The 13,720-nt window shown below is 47.8% G+C and overlaps 1 protein-coding gene across 1 annotated transcript in view; it reads left to right on the top strand.

The window, feature by feature from the left end:
- The window catches only part of ANKDD1B (ankyrin repeat and death domain containing 1B), a 53,736-nt gene that overhangs the window by 37,592 nt on the left and 2,424 nt on the right, over positions 1-13,720 (top strand). Inside the window, 5 exon segments of the mRNA XM_070234662.1 lie at positions 78-176; positions 2,913-3,011; positions 6,915-7,010; positions 10,343-10,544; positions 12,746-12,877. Of these exon segments, the coding sequence (XP_070090763.1) occupies positions 78-176; positions 2,913-3,011; positions 6,915-7,010; positions 10,343-10,544; positions 12,746-12,877 (628 nt within the window).

The following is a 13,720-nucleotide window of genomic DNA, read 5'->3' as shown; positions in this document are numbered from 1 at the left end:
GCTGAAATGAGTTGCTTTTTGATCTGAATGATGAAGCCAGAATCTTCTGGATTTGAAATTGTCATTTCTCTCTGCAGCCTAAGGAGTCCCCTCTTCACTTGGCGGTTCTCAACAACCACGTCACAGTGGTGAACAGCTTACTAAGCGCGAGGCATGACACGGACGCCTTAGATCAGGTACGCCAGGCGAGTCAGAGCGCGGAGGCGCCGTTGTCTTCTGTTTCAGCTCAGTGCGGGTTTAGGGTTGTTTTGGTCCAGTTCAAGCTGCCCTAAAATTTCCTGGGAGGAATATGCACATTCTTTTTCATCCTTTTTCTTCTGTAACCCCACTCCCACTTGCACACGCATACTTTGTCGTTTTCAAGCAGGCAGCTGGAGTTCAGCCAGTGCGTTATTAAACTGTTCACATTTAACAGGCCCTGCACTTCTGATGGATAAACAGTAGCTCAGAGGTAAATTGCCAGAGGCTCTTTAAATCAAAGGCGACTTCCGCATGTGAAATCTTGTTATTGGCCAGGAGCCCTTCGCCATAAGAAGGAAGCTTTGTTTCTATATGAGAGACAGCAGATGTGTCTTCCTTTTGCACAAAGGCAAAAAGAGACCTCTTGGAATAAATATATCACCATGAATCAATCCACTGGAGCAGAATCAAATGCCCCATAAGAGGAATCCATCACTGGCTGGACACTGAAATGCTGAGGTGGAAAACTAAAGAGGATGGGGAGGGCGCTGTCTTAAGGGGCCTGCTGCCCGGGCTGGGCTGAGCCGCCCTCTTCCAGGAGCTGTCGGGAGTGGGAAGAGAAACTCTTGTGAGAGGAGCCTACTTTCAGAGTCCTGAGGATGATGAGACCCCTGGACTCCTCCCAGGAAGGAGAGTGTCTCCTTCCCAGGAGCCTCAGGTGTGCCCCCAGGTGAGAGAGTGCAGTGGGCGTGCCTGTGCTAACCCAGTGGGTAGCCCGCAGTTTCCGTGGTGAGCCCAGCACACTGACCCGGCCCCCTGCTATCTCCTCCAGCTCCAGCCCGTGAGCTCATTTGTGCCCCGGGCTGAGTGGAGACTTGTCCCACTTCTGACACGTCCTTCCCCCAGGACCCTCCTCCTCCCCGTCTTCTACTATCCCAGAAGTTTGGGGGAAGACCCCTCTCGTTATTAAATATACTTACATGTTCAACTGTTAATGCCCCAGATCTGTCCTAATGGGCAGAATCTTTGCTCCATGCGATTTTGGTTTCACCAGAATTGGCGATCCATTCCACAGAAGGAGGGTTTGTTAGGATGCCGTCTGGTTATAGGACTAGACTTTATCATTTCCACTGTTTGTTGGACCAGGAATGTACAAAAAATAAGAAAACATAAATAACCTAAACACTTCCCATTTGTTTGTGAGCTCCCCAGAGAAAGATAACTCTTATTAATATTCTGGTGCGTTGCCTGCCTTCTAGACTTATAGCGGCGTTGTCAGGACGAGATTTTGTTGGTATCTGATGAATTACACTTGTGTCTGTTCTGTGTCAGTGTAGACCTTTGATAGGTTTGTTGCGTAAGTGCGACGTCTTGGATGATGAGCCCCCAGAGGGGCACATTGTCACCCAAACCGGAGTCTTTAATAACTTTTGGATATTAATTCTGCTAATACTCCAAGCGGGTTGGCCCTATGCTCGGGCAGGAAGAGCACTGGGCCAGATGCTATTGCCCAGCTGTGTGGCCCTGGGGAAGTTGCTTGCTCTCTCTGGTTTAGGGGTTGGGCTATATCATAACCGACGTTCCTTTCTGTCCTAATATTTTAGAAATGTCTTCACATCAGCATTCCTTTAGGTGGGGGTTTAAGATGGGTGATTGTCTTGTGTTTTTATGCTGCTTTGGAAACACTCTCATCCTCTTGATACGAAAATGATTATTCCAGAAAGAAATTAGAAGTCTTCCACTCTTTTATACTTTATAATGTAGGAAATTTACAAAATAGAGAAAAGAATCAAGAGGCAATAAAAATAACCTCTAATCCCTCGCTCAAGACATTATCATTCTTTACGTCATGATGTATTTCCTTCTCTTTCTATATAAATATTTATGTATAAATTGAGCTCAGCTACATATAGTGTTGTTTCCTCAGGTTTTTAATGTTATATCATAAGCATTTTTTTGTTTTTAAAAATAATCCTTGAAATAATTTCTTATTGTGGTAAAATACATCTAACATAAAATTTACCATTTTATCCATTTTTTTTTTCTTCTTCTCCCCAAAGCCCCCGGTACACAGCTGTATATTCTAGTTGTGAGTGCCTCTGGTTGTGCTATGTGGGACACCACCTTAGCATGGCCTGATGAGCAGTGCCATGTCCATGCCTGGGATCCGAACTGGCGAAACCCCAGGCTGCCGAAGCTGAGTGCGCGAACTTAACCGCTGGGCCATGGGGCCGGCCCTATTTTATCCATTTTTAAGTGTACAGTTCAGTGGCATTAAATACCTTCAAATTGTTGAGCACCCAACACCACCATCCTCTCCAGGACTCTTGCATCTTCCCGAGCTGAGACTGCAGACTCATTAGACAATAGCTCCCTGTTCCCTCCTCCGGCCCCTGGCAGCCACCCTTCCAGTCCGGGTGAGCTTGACTAGGTACCTCAAACTGAAATCTTTTTTAAAAAATCATTTTTAATGCTTGCCTACTGATTCCATGTGTGCATATACCACAGTTTATCTGCGTCTCCTTGTTAAACATGTAGCTCCCTTTCACTTTTTCACAGTTATGAACAACACTGCAGTGAACATCCCCTGAACCTGTGCAAAAGTACGTGATCTTCTCTGTTGTCCCTTGTGCCATATTGGACACCCCAACTTTCCCTTTGCCTTTTTTCTGTGCAAGCTTTTTTCCCTCCTTCACGTTCTTGGCTTACGTTTTTGAAATTTCTCTCGACAGAGGCGGCAGACTCCTTTGCACGTGGCGGCTGACCTTGGGCATGTGGAGCTGGTGGAAGCCCTGCTGCAGGCCAGCTGCGACCTGAAGGCCATTGATAAGGTACTTCCACGGCCTCGTGCTGGCCAGCTGGCGTGGTGGCCGCGCCCTCCCTGTCGGCTGTGAGCCTTGTGGGAAATGCACGCAAACTGGAGAAACCTCCCTCCGCAGTCAGGAAACATCCCGACTTTGATTGAGAGATGTCGGTAGGAATTCTCTCTGAATAATAAAATAATGTGTTTTAAAAATTCAAACTATTCATTAAATTTTTGAAAAGATTATGGATTCCCATGGTCCAAAAATAAAAACATATAATTAGTAAAGGTTTTATAGCAATAATTTCCCATGCACCCTTGTCCCTGTTTGTCTGGTTCCCACAGTACCCTTCTATATGTATCCATTATTAGAAATTTCTTCTTTCTAGAGTTTCTTTATGCATATGCAAGCAAGCGTAAATATATGACGCTCTTATTCCATTCCTCTGTCCTTTTATACAATGGTGGCGTACCTATACACATTGTCCTATGCTTAGCGTTTTTCGCTTTCCAATAGAAAGTGGACATGGTTCCATGTTAGTCCATGGAGAGGTTCTCCATTCTTTTTATCCAGCTGCATAAAAGACTGTGGTATGGACATGTCATAATATGCTTAGCCCTCAACTGATGGGCATATAAGTTGCCCTGAGCTTTTGCTATTATAGACAGAGCTGCGGTGAAGAAACTTACACGTGTCGAAACTTGTTTTTTAAGTTTATTTAAAAATTTTTAATTGCAAAATACACATAATATAAGCTGTACCGCCTTAACCATTTTTAAGCATGCTGTTCAGCAGTGTTAAGCATTCACGTTGTTAGGCAACCAGTCTCCAGAGCTTTCTCATCTCACAAAACTGAAACTCTAAACAACAACTACTCATTTCCTCCTCCCCCAGCCCCTGGCAACCACCATTCTACTTTCTGTCTCTGTGAATCGGACGGCTCTGGGGACCTCATGTAAGTGGAGTCATACGTAGTTGTCCTTTTGTGCCTGGCTCATTTCACTGAGCATAATGTCCTCAAGGTTCATCCACGTTGTGGCATGTTGGGATTTCCTTCCTTTTCAAGGCTGAGAGGTATTCCATTGTATGTATACGCCACATTGGGGACGGACACTTGGGGTGCTTCCACCTTTTGGCTGCTGTGTAGACTTGTCTTTAAGGAAATACAGCTTTGTTTCTTTCAAGCGATGCAGTGATGCAGGCTCAGCTTTGAGGGCTGTGGGACGGCGTCGTTAGGGTCCCGCTTTCCCGAGAGGAGTGAAAGCAGGATGCGGCTGTGCGCAGCCCTCTTAGGGCTCACACACTGTCTTATTTCAGTCCTCATGTCTCCTCTCCGAAGTGGACAAAATTATCCCAGTTTTCAAGAGAAGATTTGAAAGATTTGATGACATCACGGTCACACACCAGTAAGAGGTACAGCCTGGCTTCAAAGCCAAGGCCACTGGCTGCTTGGTTGTCCAGCACTTTCCTACAGTGGTCGGCGGAGGTGACTGCTTCCAGAGCTGGCAGTTTTTCCCTTCCTCGTCTTCACCCACACCATCCATCCGCTGGGCATGTCCCCTATTCCCAGCGCAAGCCTCCTCTGTTTCAGAGTCACACGCGTTAACGTTTGTGGGATCTGAAGTGTGATACATTATTTTAGTTTTCTCTGTGTGTCAGTTTTTTAAGTAACTTTTTGAAAAATGATGATAAAGCTAATACAAGCCCACTGTGGACAATTTGGAAAACTTAGAAAAGCGTAAGGAAAGAAAACACCCCGGCTCATCATTCCATCACTCAGCTGGAATCCCACCGCTTCCAGCGGTCATGGCTCGTTAACGCCCCTGAACATTTAGCGTTAGCATTTTCCCATGGTTTCTTTTTGTACTTTACTCTACTTTTTCATTAACAACACCTCCAGGGCAGTCTTGTGGGTAGAGAATCCATATCATTGAGCAGGGATTCATACTGGGCCCCTCGATGCTAGTGGATGGATATTCCAGTAAACACTGTCAACGCTACAACTTGACTGTTTTCGAAACAAAACCCCACAGTTTACTGGGCCTCACCATTTGGTTTTCCAGGATTTCCCGTCTTCCTCTCCCTCTTTCTTCTCCGGGTCTGGCACATAGTTGGCATGCAGTACATACTTAATTAATGCATAAAAACTACCTTTTCTACCCACTCCTACAATTTTTACCAAAGGTAAGTGACTCTCTCTAAGACTGAATTAAGATCTGGATGGGGAAAAAGAGTCAAGGTTTGGTGTAAATTTGACTTTCCCAGAAACCTGCCCTCTGAGCCGGAGGCATGGCCCCCAGGTGCCCTTCCCGAGGGCCGCCCACCCGCAGGCGGGAGTATTTGGGTCTTCACGCAGCGCACGCTCTTCGCAAGGTTTTCCTATGAGCTCGAAAACTCAGGCTCTCAGAATGCTGTCTTCCCAAAATAGGCTGATTATGGTGATTCAAACGGCTTTACCAGCCGGAATTTAGAGAGCATACAATTAAAGGCTTGCTAAATGCCTGCAAAATGAAGTTCTTCCTAATTTCATTACTGTCTCTTTTGATTAGAAGTTGACTCCTTTCAGCCCTAATTTTCAGACCCACCTGGGTCTCAGCTCCTGGCCTGACAGCCAGATCATTCAGGTTGGTGCAAGTTGCACTTGTTGGAGATACTCAGCCACGGGAGAGAATTACTGGGATAATTTCTGGATCCCTAAGCATAGGAACATGGGTTCCTAAGATTGGAATTTCTGACCATTCATTTTCGTTATCTTTAAGATCCCTGAGCAAATTCTTCATGGGTCATTTTTGAAAGAAATGAGAACCATGATCTCTTGCTCAGCAAGAAATGTCTAGATTGTGCGCTGCATAAAATCTAGGGGATGCTGCTTGCAAGGCTGTGTGTCCTGGCTTTGAGCACTGTCTGTCTTGAGAAAGGCACACCTTTTTGAAATTTGTATAAGGTACCATCTGGGCTCCAGGCAGCTCATGCCCAAAATGATGTCCAGAACAACTGTTGTTGCTCATTCCATTTGGTTAAGATTTCAACCCCTCACCCTTGGGTAGAGGCAGTGTCATATAAGAGGAAAAAATCCTAGATAGGAGTCCAGTGAGCTGAATTCTGTGCTATGAATTAGTAGTGTTGTCATGATTGATATTATTCTTAGTAAGTTCTAGCCCTTTTCTGTCTTGTTACTCTACCCTCCTTGACACATGGCTTCCACTTCCTGGTTCAAGCTCCCGCCGTCATGCCCCACTCCACTCAGGAGGAGAAGGGAAGGAAGGAGGACATTCCTTCTCTCTGTAGAGATACTTCCCAGAACTTGCATGTGCCGCCTCCATTTACATACATTGGCCAGACTTAGGTCACATACCTAAGTGCGAGGGAGGCTGGGAAATGTTCGGGTGGTCAAGTGCCCAGCTGAAATCAGAAGGTCTCTTCCTAAAGGAGAGAGGAAGAAAAGGCTGTTGGTGGTGTGGGGGTGGGGGACACTGACTGAAGCCTCTGCCACAGGTGGAGTCAGCCTTTAGAGGAGGAAAATGTATGATCGTGTTGTTTATCTGCGGAGCACTCCCAGGGCAGTGAGCCCGGCAGGCCCTGGGGGTCTTGGAGGAAAGTTTGGGTTCTCATTGGTAGAGCGTGTGTGAACATCTCCTGTTGATGGTGGGTCCTTTGCCCCTGCCCAGTTGACACGGCACCTGACACTGTCGGTATCTAGCATCGTGGACAGTTACCATGGGCCCTGCAGAGTCCTAGGGCTTCATGTACCTCCTCACATTTACCCCTTTCCGCTGCACTGTGGGGTAGTCATTGAGACCCAGAGAAGCTAAGGACTGGCCCAAGGTCACCCTGCAAGGAAGCAGCAGGATCACGATTGGAGCCCAGACCCCTGTTCCAAAGCTAGAGTGCCTAACCATACCATCTGACACTTTCATTTGTAACTTTTAGCAAGGGAAGACGGCCCTGGCCGTGGCCTCCAGGAGCAACCACAGCCTTGTCGTGGACATGCTCATTAAAGCGGAGAGATATTACGCCTGGAGAGAGGTAAGCAAGGACGATTCCGGCTCGGCAGGACCTCTTCCACACCCTTGTCTTCTTAGAGGGCAGCGCGGGGCTGTGTAAGTCTTTCTAGCTGTCCCTCTGGCCTGGCTGCCCCGTTCCTGGGATGAACAGCTGCCTCTCCTCCTCCTCTTCCTTTGCCTTGTCAGCAGTAGGACTGAAGTGTGGAGAGCTCACCTGAGCCAAGCAGCCCAGGCCACGTTGGCTCTAATGGGCCTCACGTGCGTGCCCTGGATGGCTGGCTCCTGGCTGTGACCTATCATGGAGTCTTGGCCATGGTCCCTTCTGGAAGTTCCCAGACCCACATTCTAATGAGTGGTAGGGAAGTTCCTATTTCTGGGTCTGCAGTTTTCAACACACCCCTACGCGCCCTCTCCAGCACTCAGGTGTTCTGTGAGAGTCACGAAAACCTTATTTATCTTGAGAACACAAACAGCTTCTCTCCAAGACATTCTTTCTGCCTTCTTTCATTATTCCTTCATCTGACGGCTGCCACCCTGCAGCTTCTCAGGAGACCGCCCTTCGCTGAATCCCACAGATTCGGGTCTGTGCCCTTGGGCAGGGATTTCACTACCAGCCTCACTCTCCACCTCTCGTGTGTGGTGTTGCCATCCTAGGCTCAATGGCCAGAATTTGAGTCCTGATCCCTCTAGCCTATCCCTGGGGAGCCTCCAGCCTGGATTGCTGTCCAATTTGCCAATCCGTGGACGTTTCCCTTGAATCCTGAAGGCAAAAGGCTCCGATTTGCCTCCTTGCTCACAATCCTGTTCAACTGGCCCAGTGCTCCTGCTATACATGGGTCATTTTAAAAGCCACACCATCCTCCTCAAACTTCTCTTATTTGCCTGTGAAACAAAGAAGACAACATTTCTGTGACAATTAGACTTCTCTGTTTAATCTCTCTCCCTCCTCCTCTGATTTCTGCTGGTCCTTCTCCTGTTTCTCTTCCTCTTTGTCTTAGCCTCATTCTCATTTTCTTAGATCATCACTGTATTTTATTGATGATAACTTTCCCAAGTTCCACCTTTTCTTTTGTTCTTTAAATTGTTCTTTTTACATTTTCTTTAAAAATAGAAATATTCATTGGTTCTTATTTTTAATCCCTATTAGCATTTTTAGGTTCTCTTCCCTAGGTGAGAATAAATTACTTTTCCACCAAATGAGTAAGCCTCTTTCCTAACAAATCCTTAAGATGTGAGAGTTAGATGAACTTTGAAAATCATATATCATACCTAAATATAGCTGGAGTAGACCCCAGAAATGGTACGAGTTGTTAACCCTGGTGTCAACTGGGAACCTGGGGTCTGGTGTGGGAGGAATACTTGTTTTTTTAACATATATCCTTAAAAATTTGTTTTTTTACCAAATGCATTTGTTATAATTTCTTATTTAAAATTCTCTGTTATTAAGTTTATTCTAAGTTATTATCCTGACCTAATATAAAATAGTTCCTAATAAAAAGATTAAAGAGTGATTGAAATTTCCTCTCTTCTATCTATTTACCCATCTGCCTAACTACCCAGTCATCCATCATTAAATTCAATGGTTCGGAGGCAAATGAGAGCTTCCTAAAATCAGGCTTATGCTATTTTAATTTTCACCGGTTCTGGTTCCTGTTACTCCTGCAAATAGTTCAGTGCTTTGGCAGACGAGCTATTCACGCTCCACTGACTGTTGAAAAAGACCTGGGCTTTCGGAATCCCTGGCCCATTCCTCTGGAAGCCTGAAGCACCACCCAGCCCAACCCCGCAATGCACAAAGCGTGCAAATTTCTCAAAGAAATAAACATGTTGTAGAGCCCTGGTGACTGCAGGGGCTCTTCGCACTCTTCCCTTTGCCTCGTGGTATCGGGGTTTGGATCTTGTTGGATTCATCATTGTTTCGGGCGATAGAATGAGGGGGAAAGGAAAAAGTGAAATGCACATGGCTCCCAAATTTATTGGGTCCCCCACCCTCCACCTTACCCCTTTTGGGATTCCCTAGGAGCTAGGCCCTGTGGGAGGAAAGCTGAGGCTGGAGTGAAGACTCTGCATTGTACAGTCTCTGAAGGGATTATGGGTAATTCACACCTCCCCGTCCTATCCCAGTTCTGACCACAAAGTCCAGATACTAGAGAAAGGCCTGCCCTTCTCCTTGTCCCAGCTCCCCAGGAGTTTGTAGACCTGCCCAGAGGAGATTGCTGATGCTGTGAAGGGTTCAGGCTGACCCATGATGGAGGCTGAGGGGCAAGGCCCACCGTGTCCTCATAGGTTTTGAAAACCAGGTCCCCATACACTTTTTAGTCCACTTCCTGCCCCAGCATTGACTCTCGTCTTGCTGTTCAGAGTATCTTTCATTAAGATTCACTTTTATTGAAATGAAAGACAAAAACAGAAGTCACTCTGGAAGAAGGGAGAGAACTGACGGGAAGTCCCTAACCTGGTGGGCTGTGCGTCTGCATGTCCTCAGCTGGTTTGCAGCCTCCTGGAGGAGGACAGTCTGCAGCCCTGACGGCATGCGTGTGGCAGGTGCAGCTCTAGGAAATTGGGACGTCTGCTTCCACTTGGAGGTTTTCTCCAGTTTTCTTGGTTGGATTCTGCAGGACTCTGGTGGGTTCTGCAGAAGGGACAAAAGGCATCTTTGAAAAATCTAAACACAAGATATCAATCCAGGCACGGTGCTGTTGGGGTAGGCCCAGCTGCAGTGGCTTAAAACAACATGATATGGACTCCTGTCCTCCCTGGGCCCCCACAGTTAGGCTCATACTTTACACCCCTCGCACTTGCCAAAGAGCAGGATGAAGGGAGGGACCAGCTGTGGAGTCTTACTGAGAGTAACTCAGTCTGAGCCCCACTGAAAGCTCACTATGAGAACATCGCACACCCGGAAGAAGGGGATGTGGGTTGAGAGTCAGACTGTTAAAGACATTTGCTGTTGTGACGTTTCCTTAGCCAAGGCGGCCCCTGTTTCTTTTGGGGTGGGGAGCTGTCGGTCAGCAGGCTGCGATAGAAGCCTGGGGCACAGCTGGGCAAAACCCCTCCTATTGCCTGAGTCAGACCAACAGTGCTCAAGCTTTTTATCTCAGACATTTGTCTCCATCTTGAATGACAAAAAATGACCCAGTGACAGGTGACCTTAAAACATAGTCTTGGTTGCCTCCTTGCCAGTTATATCTGGAAAAAAAAATATTTTTATATTTATTTTTTATAATTTATATTTATATAAATATATATAAAATATATTTATAATTTATATTTAAATATAAATATATACACTCTGAAATAAGGCAATAAGCAGAAAATGCCTGAAATCATCTGCTACACTTCCTTTCGATTTAGGAGCATGGCGAGAGCAGCCGGGACCCATCCGTCAGCTTTCCTCTGACCTTCAAGCAAGATCACAGTGTGGAGACCAGGCACATTCGCAGGCTCCTCTGGAACCTGGCTTACCGTCAGCTGAAGGCCGGCGAGTGGCAGAGGCTGGCCCGTTCGTGGAACTTTACGGATGAGCAGATCAGAGCCATCGAGGAGCAGTGGTCAGGTGAGCGCTGCCTGGGTGACGTGGGCAGGCGGCGTCAGCGTTAGGAGCAGCCGCCTTCCTGGTGGCAGGCAGGTCTTCCAAGTAAGTGCCCTGCGCTCACGATGAGCATCAGCCCTCAAGGGCCCAGGAAGGGGACACTTAGCTTAGGGTCGCAAATGTGACTGGAGACTGCGGATGGCGAATACTCACGAGAAGCTGCAGTAACTGAAGTTTGCAAATGATGATTGCTTTCATGGAGCCATATTGAAAAGTGGCCTTTAGCCTGGAAGGAAATTCAGGTTCCCAACTGAATGGGCACCAAGGAAGCAAGGATTTCACAGTTGGCTTGTCACTGAGAAGCCAACCTGATTTCTGGTGTTCCTCGAGACTGTCCTGGAGCGAATGGGTTTATTCCCTAACCAAAGGCGCACCATTTAGGGCTTCCACTCCACCAGGAATCCCTTAAACCAGGTCCGGGGCAAAGGGTTCTCGTAGGACGTGGCCTTGGGCAAGACCGGCTGTCCCATGAGAAGCATGTGGGCTCCAGCCTCTCTGTTAGAGGGTGCCAAGCCATGGAAACACTTGCGCCAGACCTGGCTCTGTTAGTGAGGTCGGTCAGCTGGAGTCCTTAGCTTTGCTTTTTTATGATTTGGCCAAAACCTAGAGAATATAGAAAGTTTGTTTGGCATTAATCAACTTATTAGCTTTCAAAACAAAGAAGCAAATTCTTCTTGGCAAAACTTTCTATTCTGAGCACTTTCCTTGCCTGGGTATCGTGAGATGCGAATGAGTCCTTCTCTCAGGGGTTGCTTCAAATTATTGATGCTGGGAGTCATAGCTGGCAGAAACGCAGCCCGCGAGCATGTGCTCCTTGCCACGGGCGAGTAAATCATGGAACGTTTTATTGCTAACGCAAGGATACATTTGAATGTGAAAAAATGGAAGCTAATGCTTTGAAAATGTTGCATATTGGCTACAGTTTCTGAAAAGATTTCTTCTTTATTGTTAAGATTTCTCCTTTGTTGCTAACGAGGCATATGGTGTTCTGTGATGTCTTTATGAAAACTGAGTTGCCTTCTGGAAGTCCCTCTGGACCTGAAGAAATGACTTGGAAATCTGGCACACCTTCAGAGTACTTGCCAGCAGGACAGGGGCATTTTCAAGTGGCTCAGTCCAGCGTGACGCATGTGCAGTGTGTTCAGCTGTGCCGTGAGGGGGACGTCAGCTCCGTATGATGGAGTTTATCATCTAGTTGGCATGATAACGGGAACATTCACAATCCAGTTATATTGTCACCTGGTAATGCTACCGGCACTGGGGAGTCTGTGGGCTTTTGAGCAAAGGAGTGACACACTGATGATGGCATGTAAGAAACAGTGGTTTGGCAAGGGCAAAGTCGGGAAGGCACACGGCTCACCTAGGAGTGCGGTCTGTATAGGTGCAGTTCGCTCTCCCTGAAGCTCCCGCCCCTGTGACAGTCAGCCCAGCACCTTCTTCCCTGGAGCTCAGACCCAGCTTATCCTGGCACCTGTCTGCTCCTGCACACACGCGATAGAGCCAGGGGCCTGTCCTGCGTTTGTCACTGGGAGCTCCTTCCGGGGGTGACGACGGCTTCCTGTCTCCATAGCCCCACACCACCTCTCAGAGCTTAGGTATCCAGTGAGCATTTACCCCGAGAGGGATCCTGGCCCATGGATGCGGACTTCCGCTGGAAACTGGAGTGGCAGCACGGGACGTGCTTGCTGCTCAGAGTGTGGTTGCCAGGCGGTGGCGGCAGTGGCACCGGGAGCTCCTTAGACGGCAGATCCTCAGCCCAGACGGCTGCCTCGGAGCAGATCCCTGGGGAAGTGTGCGCGGCGAGGAGTGCTGGGCTCCGGCAGTGCTACCTGAACACTGAAGCGAAGCTCCACGTTTCGTCAAGATTGTCCCACACCGCCCAGCAGGGGCGCGGCTGTTGAGTCCCTTATCCAGCCCCTTGGTTGCGTCAAACATAGTAGGTGCGCAGCAAGTGCTGGAGCGAATCCAAACTCTGGTCACGCTACAGAGGCACCTGGGAGGGGAACCGGAAGGGCTTTCGTCCCCTCGGCTTTTTAGCCAACAGCCATCAGAAGAGGAATGAACTTGTGACCGCAGTGATAGAGAACATTCAGCTAGAATCAAGGTCACAGGAAGGAGACCCCAGCATGTGGTGTTTCACCTCTGACCTTTTGTGTTTGGCACAGGAAAGGAAAGCTTCCGTGAACACGGCTACCGGGCTCTGCTCATCTGGCTGCACGGGGCCCTGCTGACCCAGGCCGCGCCGGTCAAGCACCTGTACGAAGAGCTGGTACGAGCGGGCTTCCCAGAGCTGGCTGGTGAGTTGCAGTTCCAGCAGCTAGAAACTCCTGCTCCCTTAAAATGGTGGGGAAGTCCATAGAAATGTTACTGCTGTTGACCAGCAGCAGTCCCGGCTTGGCGTTAGCTGTGGTTCATACAGAGTCTGCAGCTTCTCCGTTGGTGAGTGTCGATACTGGTCCCATTTTCATCCTCCTGCTGGGGGTTTGAAAAGTAGAGGAGTACAGTCATGTGTCGCTTAGCGATGGGGATACTGTTAGGCCGTTTCGTCATTGTGCAAACATCACAGAGTGTATTGAAGGGGAACAAAATTTGCCACCCCAAAATGTGTCTCTTTAACATGAGGATTATTTTAGGCTGATTATTATTATTATTTTTTTTTTTAAAGATTTTATTTTTTCCTTTTTCTCTCCAAAGCCCCCCAGTACATAGTTGTGTATTCTTCGTTGTGGGTTCTTCTAGTTGTGGCATGTGGGACGCTGCCTCAGCGTGGTCTGATGAGCAGTGCCATGTCCGCGCCCAGGATTTGAACCAACGAAACACTGGGCCGCCTGCAGCGGAGTGCGCGAACTTAACCACTCGGCCACGGGGCCAGCCCCTAGACTGATTATTTTTAAGAAACAGAAGACTCAGACAGTTTCTCTTGTTGCCTCCGCCTTAACTGCCTAAAAGAATTCAGATAAAAAACCCTGTCTCAGGAAGCGAGCCATCACCTTAGCATCACGGGAACTAGGTGCAGACAGGGAGGAAGCGAGAAGAGCCTGTTTGTGGGCTCCCCTCTGTGTTCTTCTGTTTCTGTGTGGCCAAACACTTGTTTTCCAAATGTTTGATCCTTTTCACCTAACTGTGAACTGCCTTCCTTC

Source organism: Equus caballus, chromosome 14 (assembly GCF_041296265.1).
Source record: "Equus caballus isolate H_3958 breed thoroughbred chromosome 14, TB-T2T, whole genome shotgun sequence".
Taxonomy (NCBI): domain Eukaryota; kingdom Metazoa; phylum Chordata; class Mammalia; order Perissodactyla; family Equidae; genus Equus; species Equus caballus.
The sequence above is the reverse complement of the archived record's forward strand: the minus strand, read 5'-3'. Positions and strand labels throughout refer to the sequence as shown.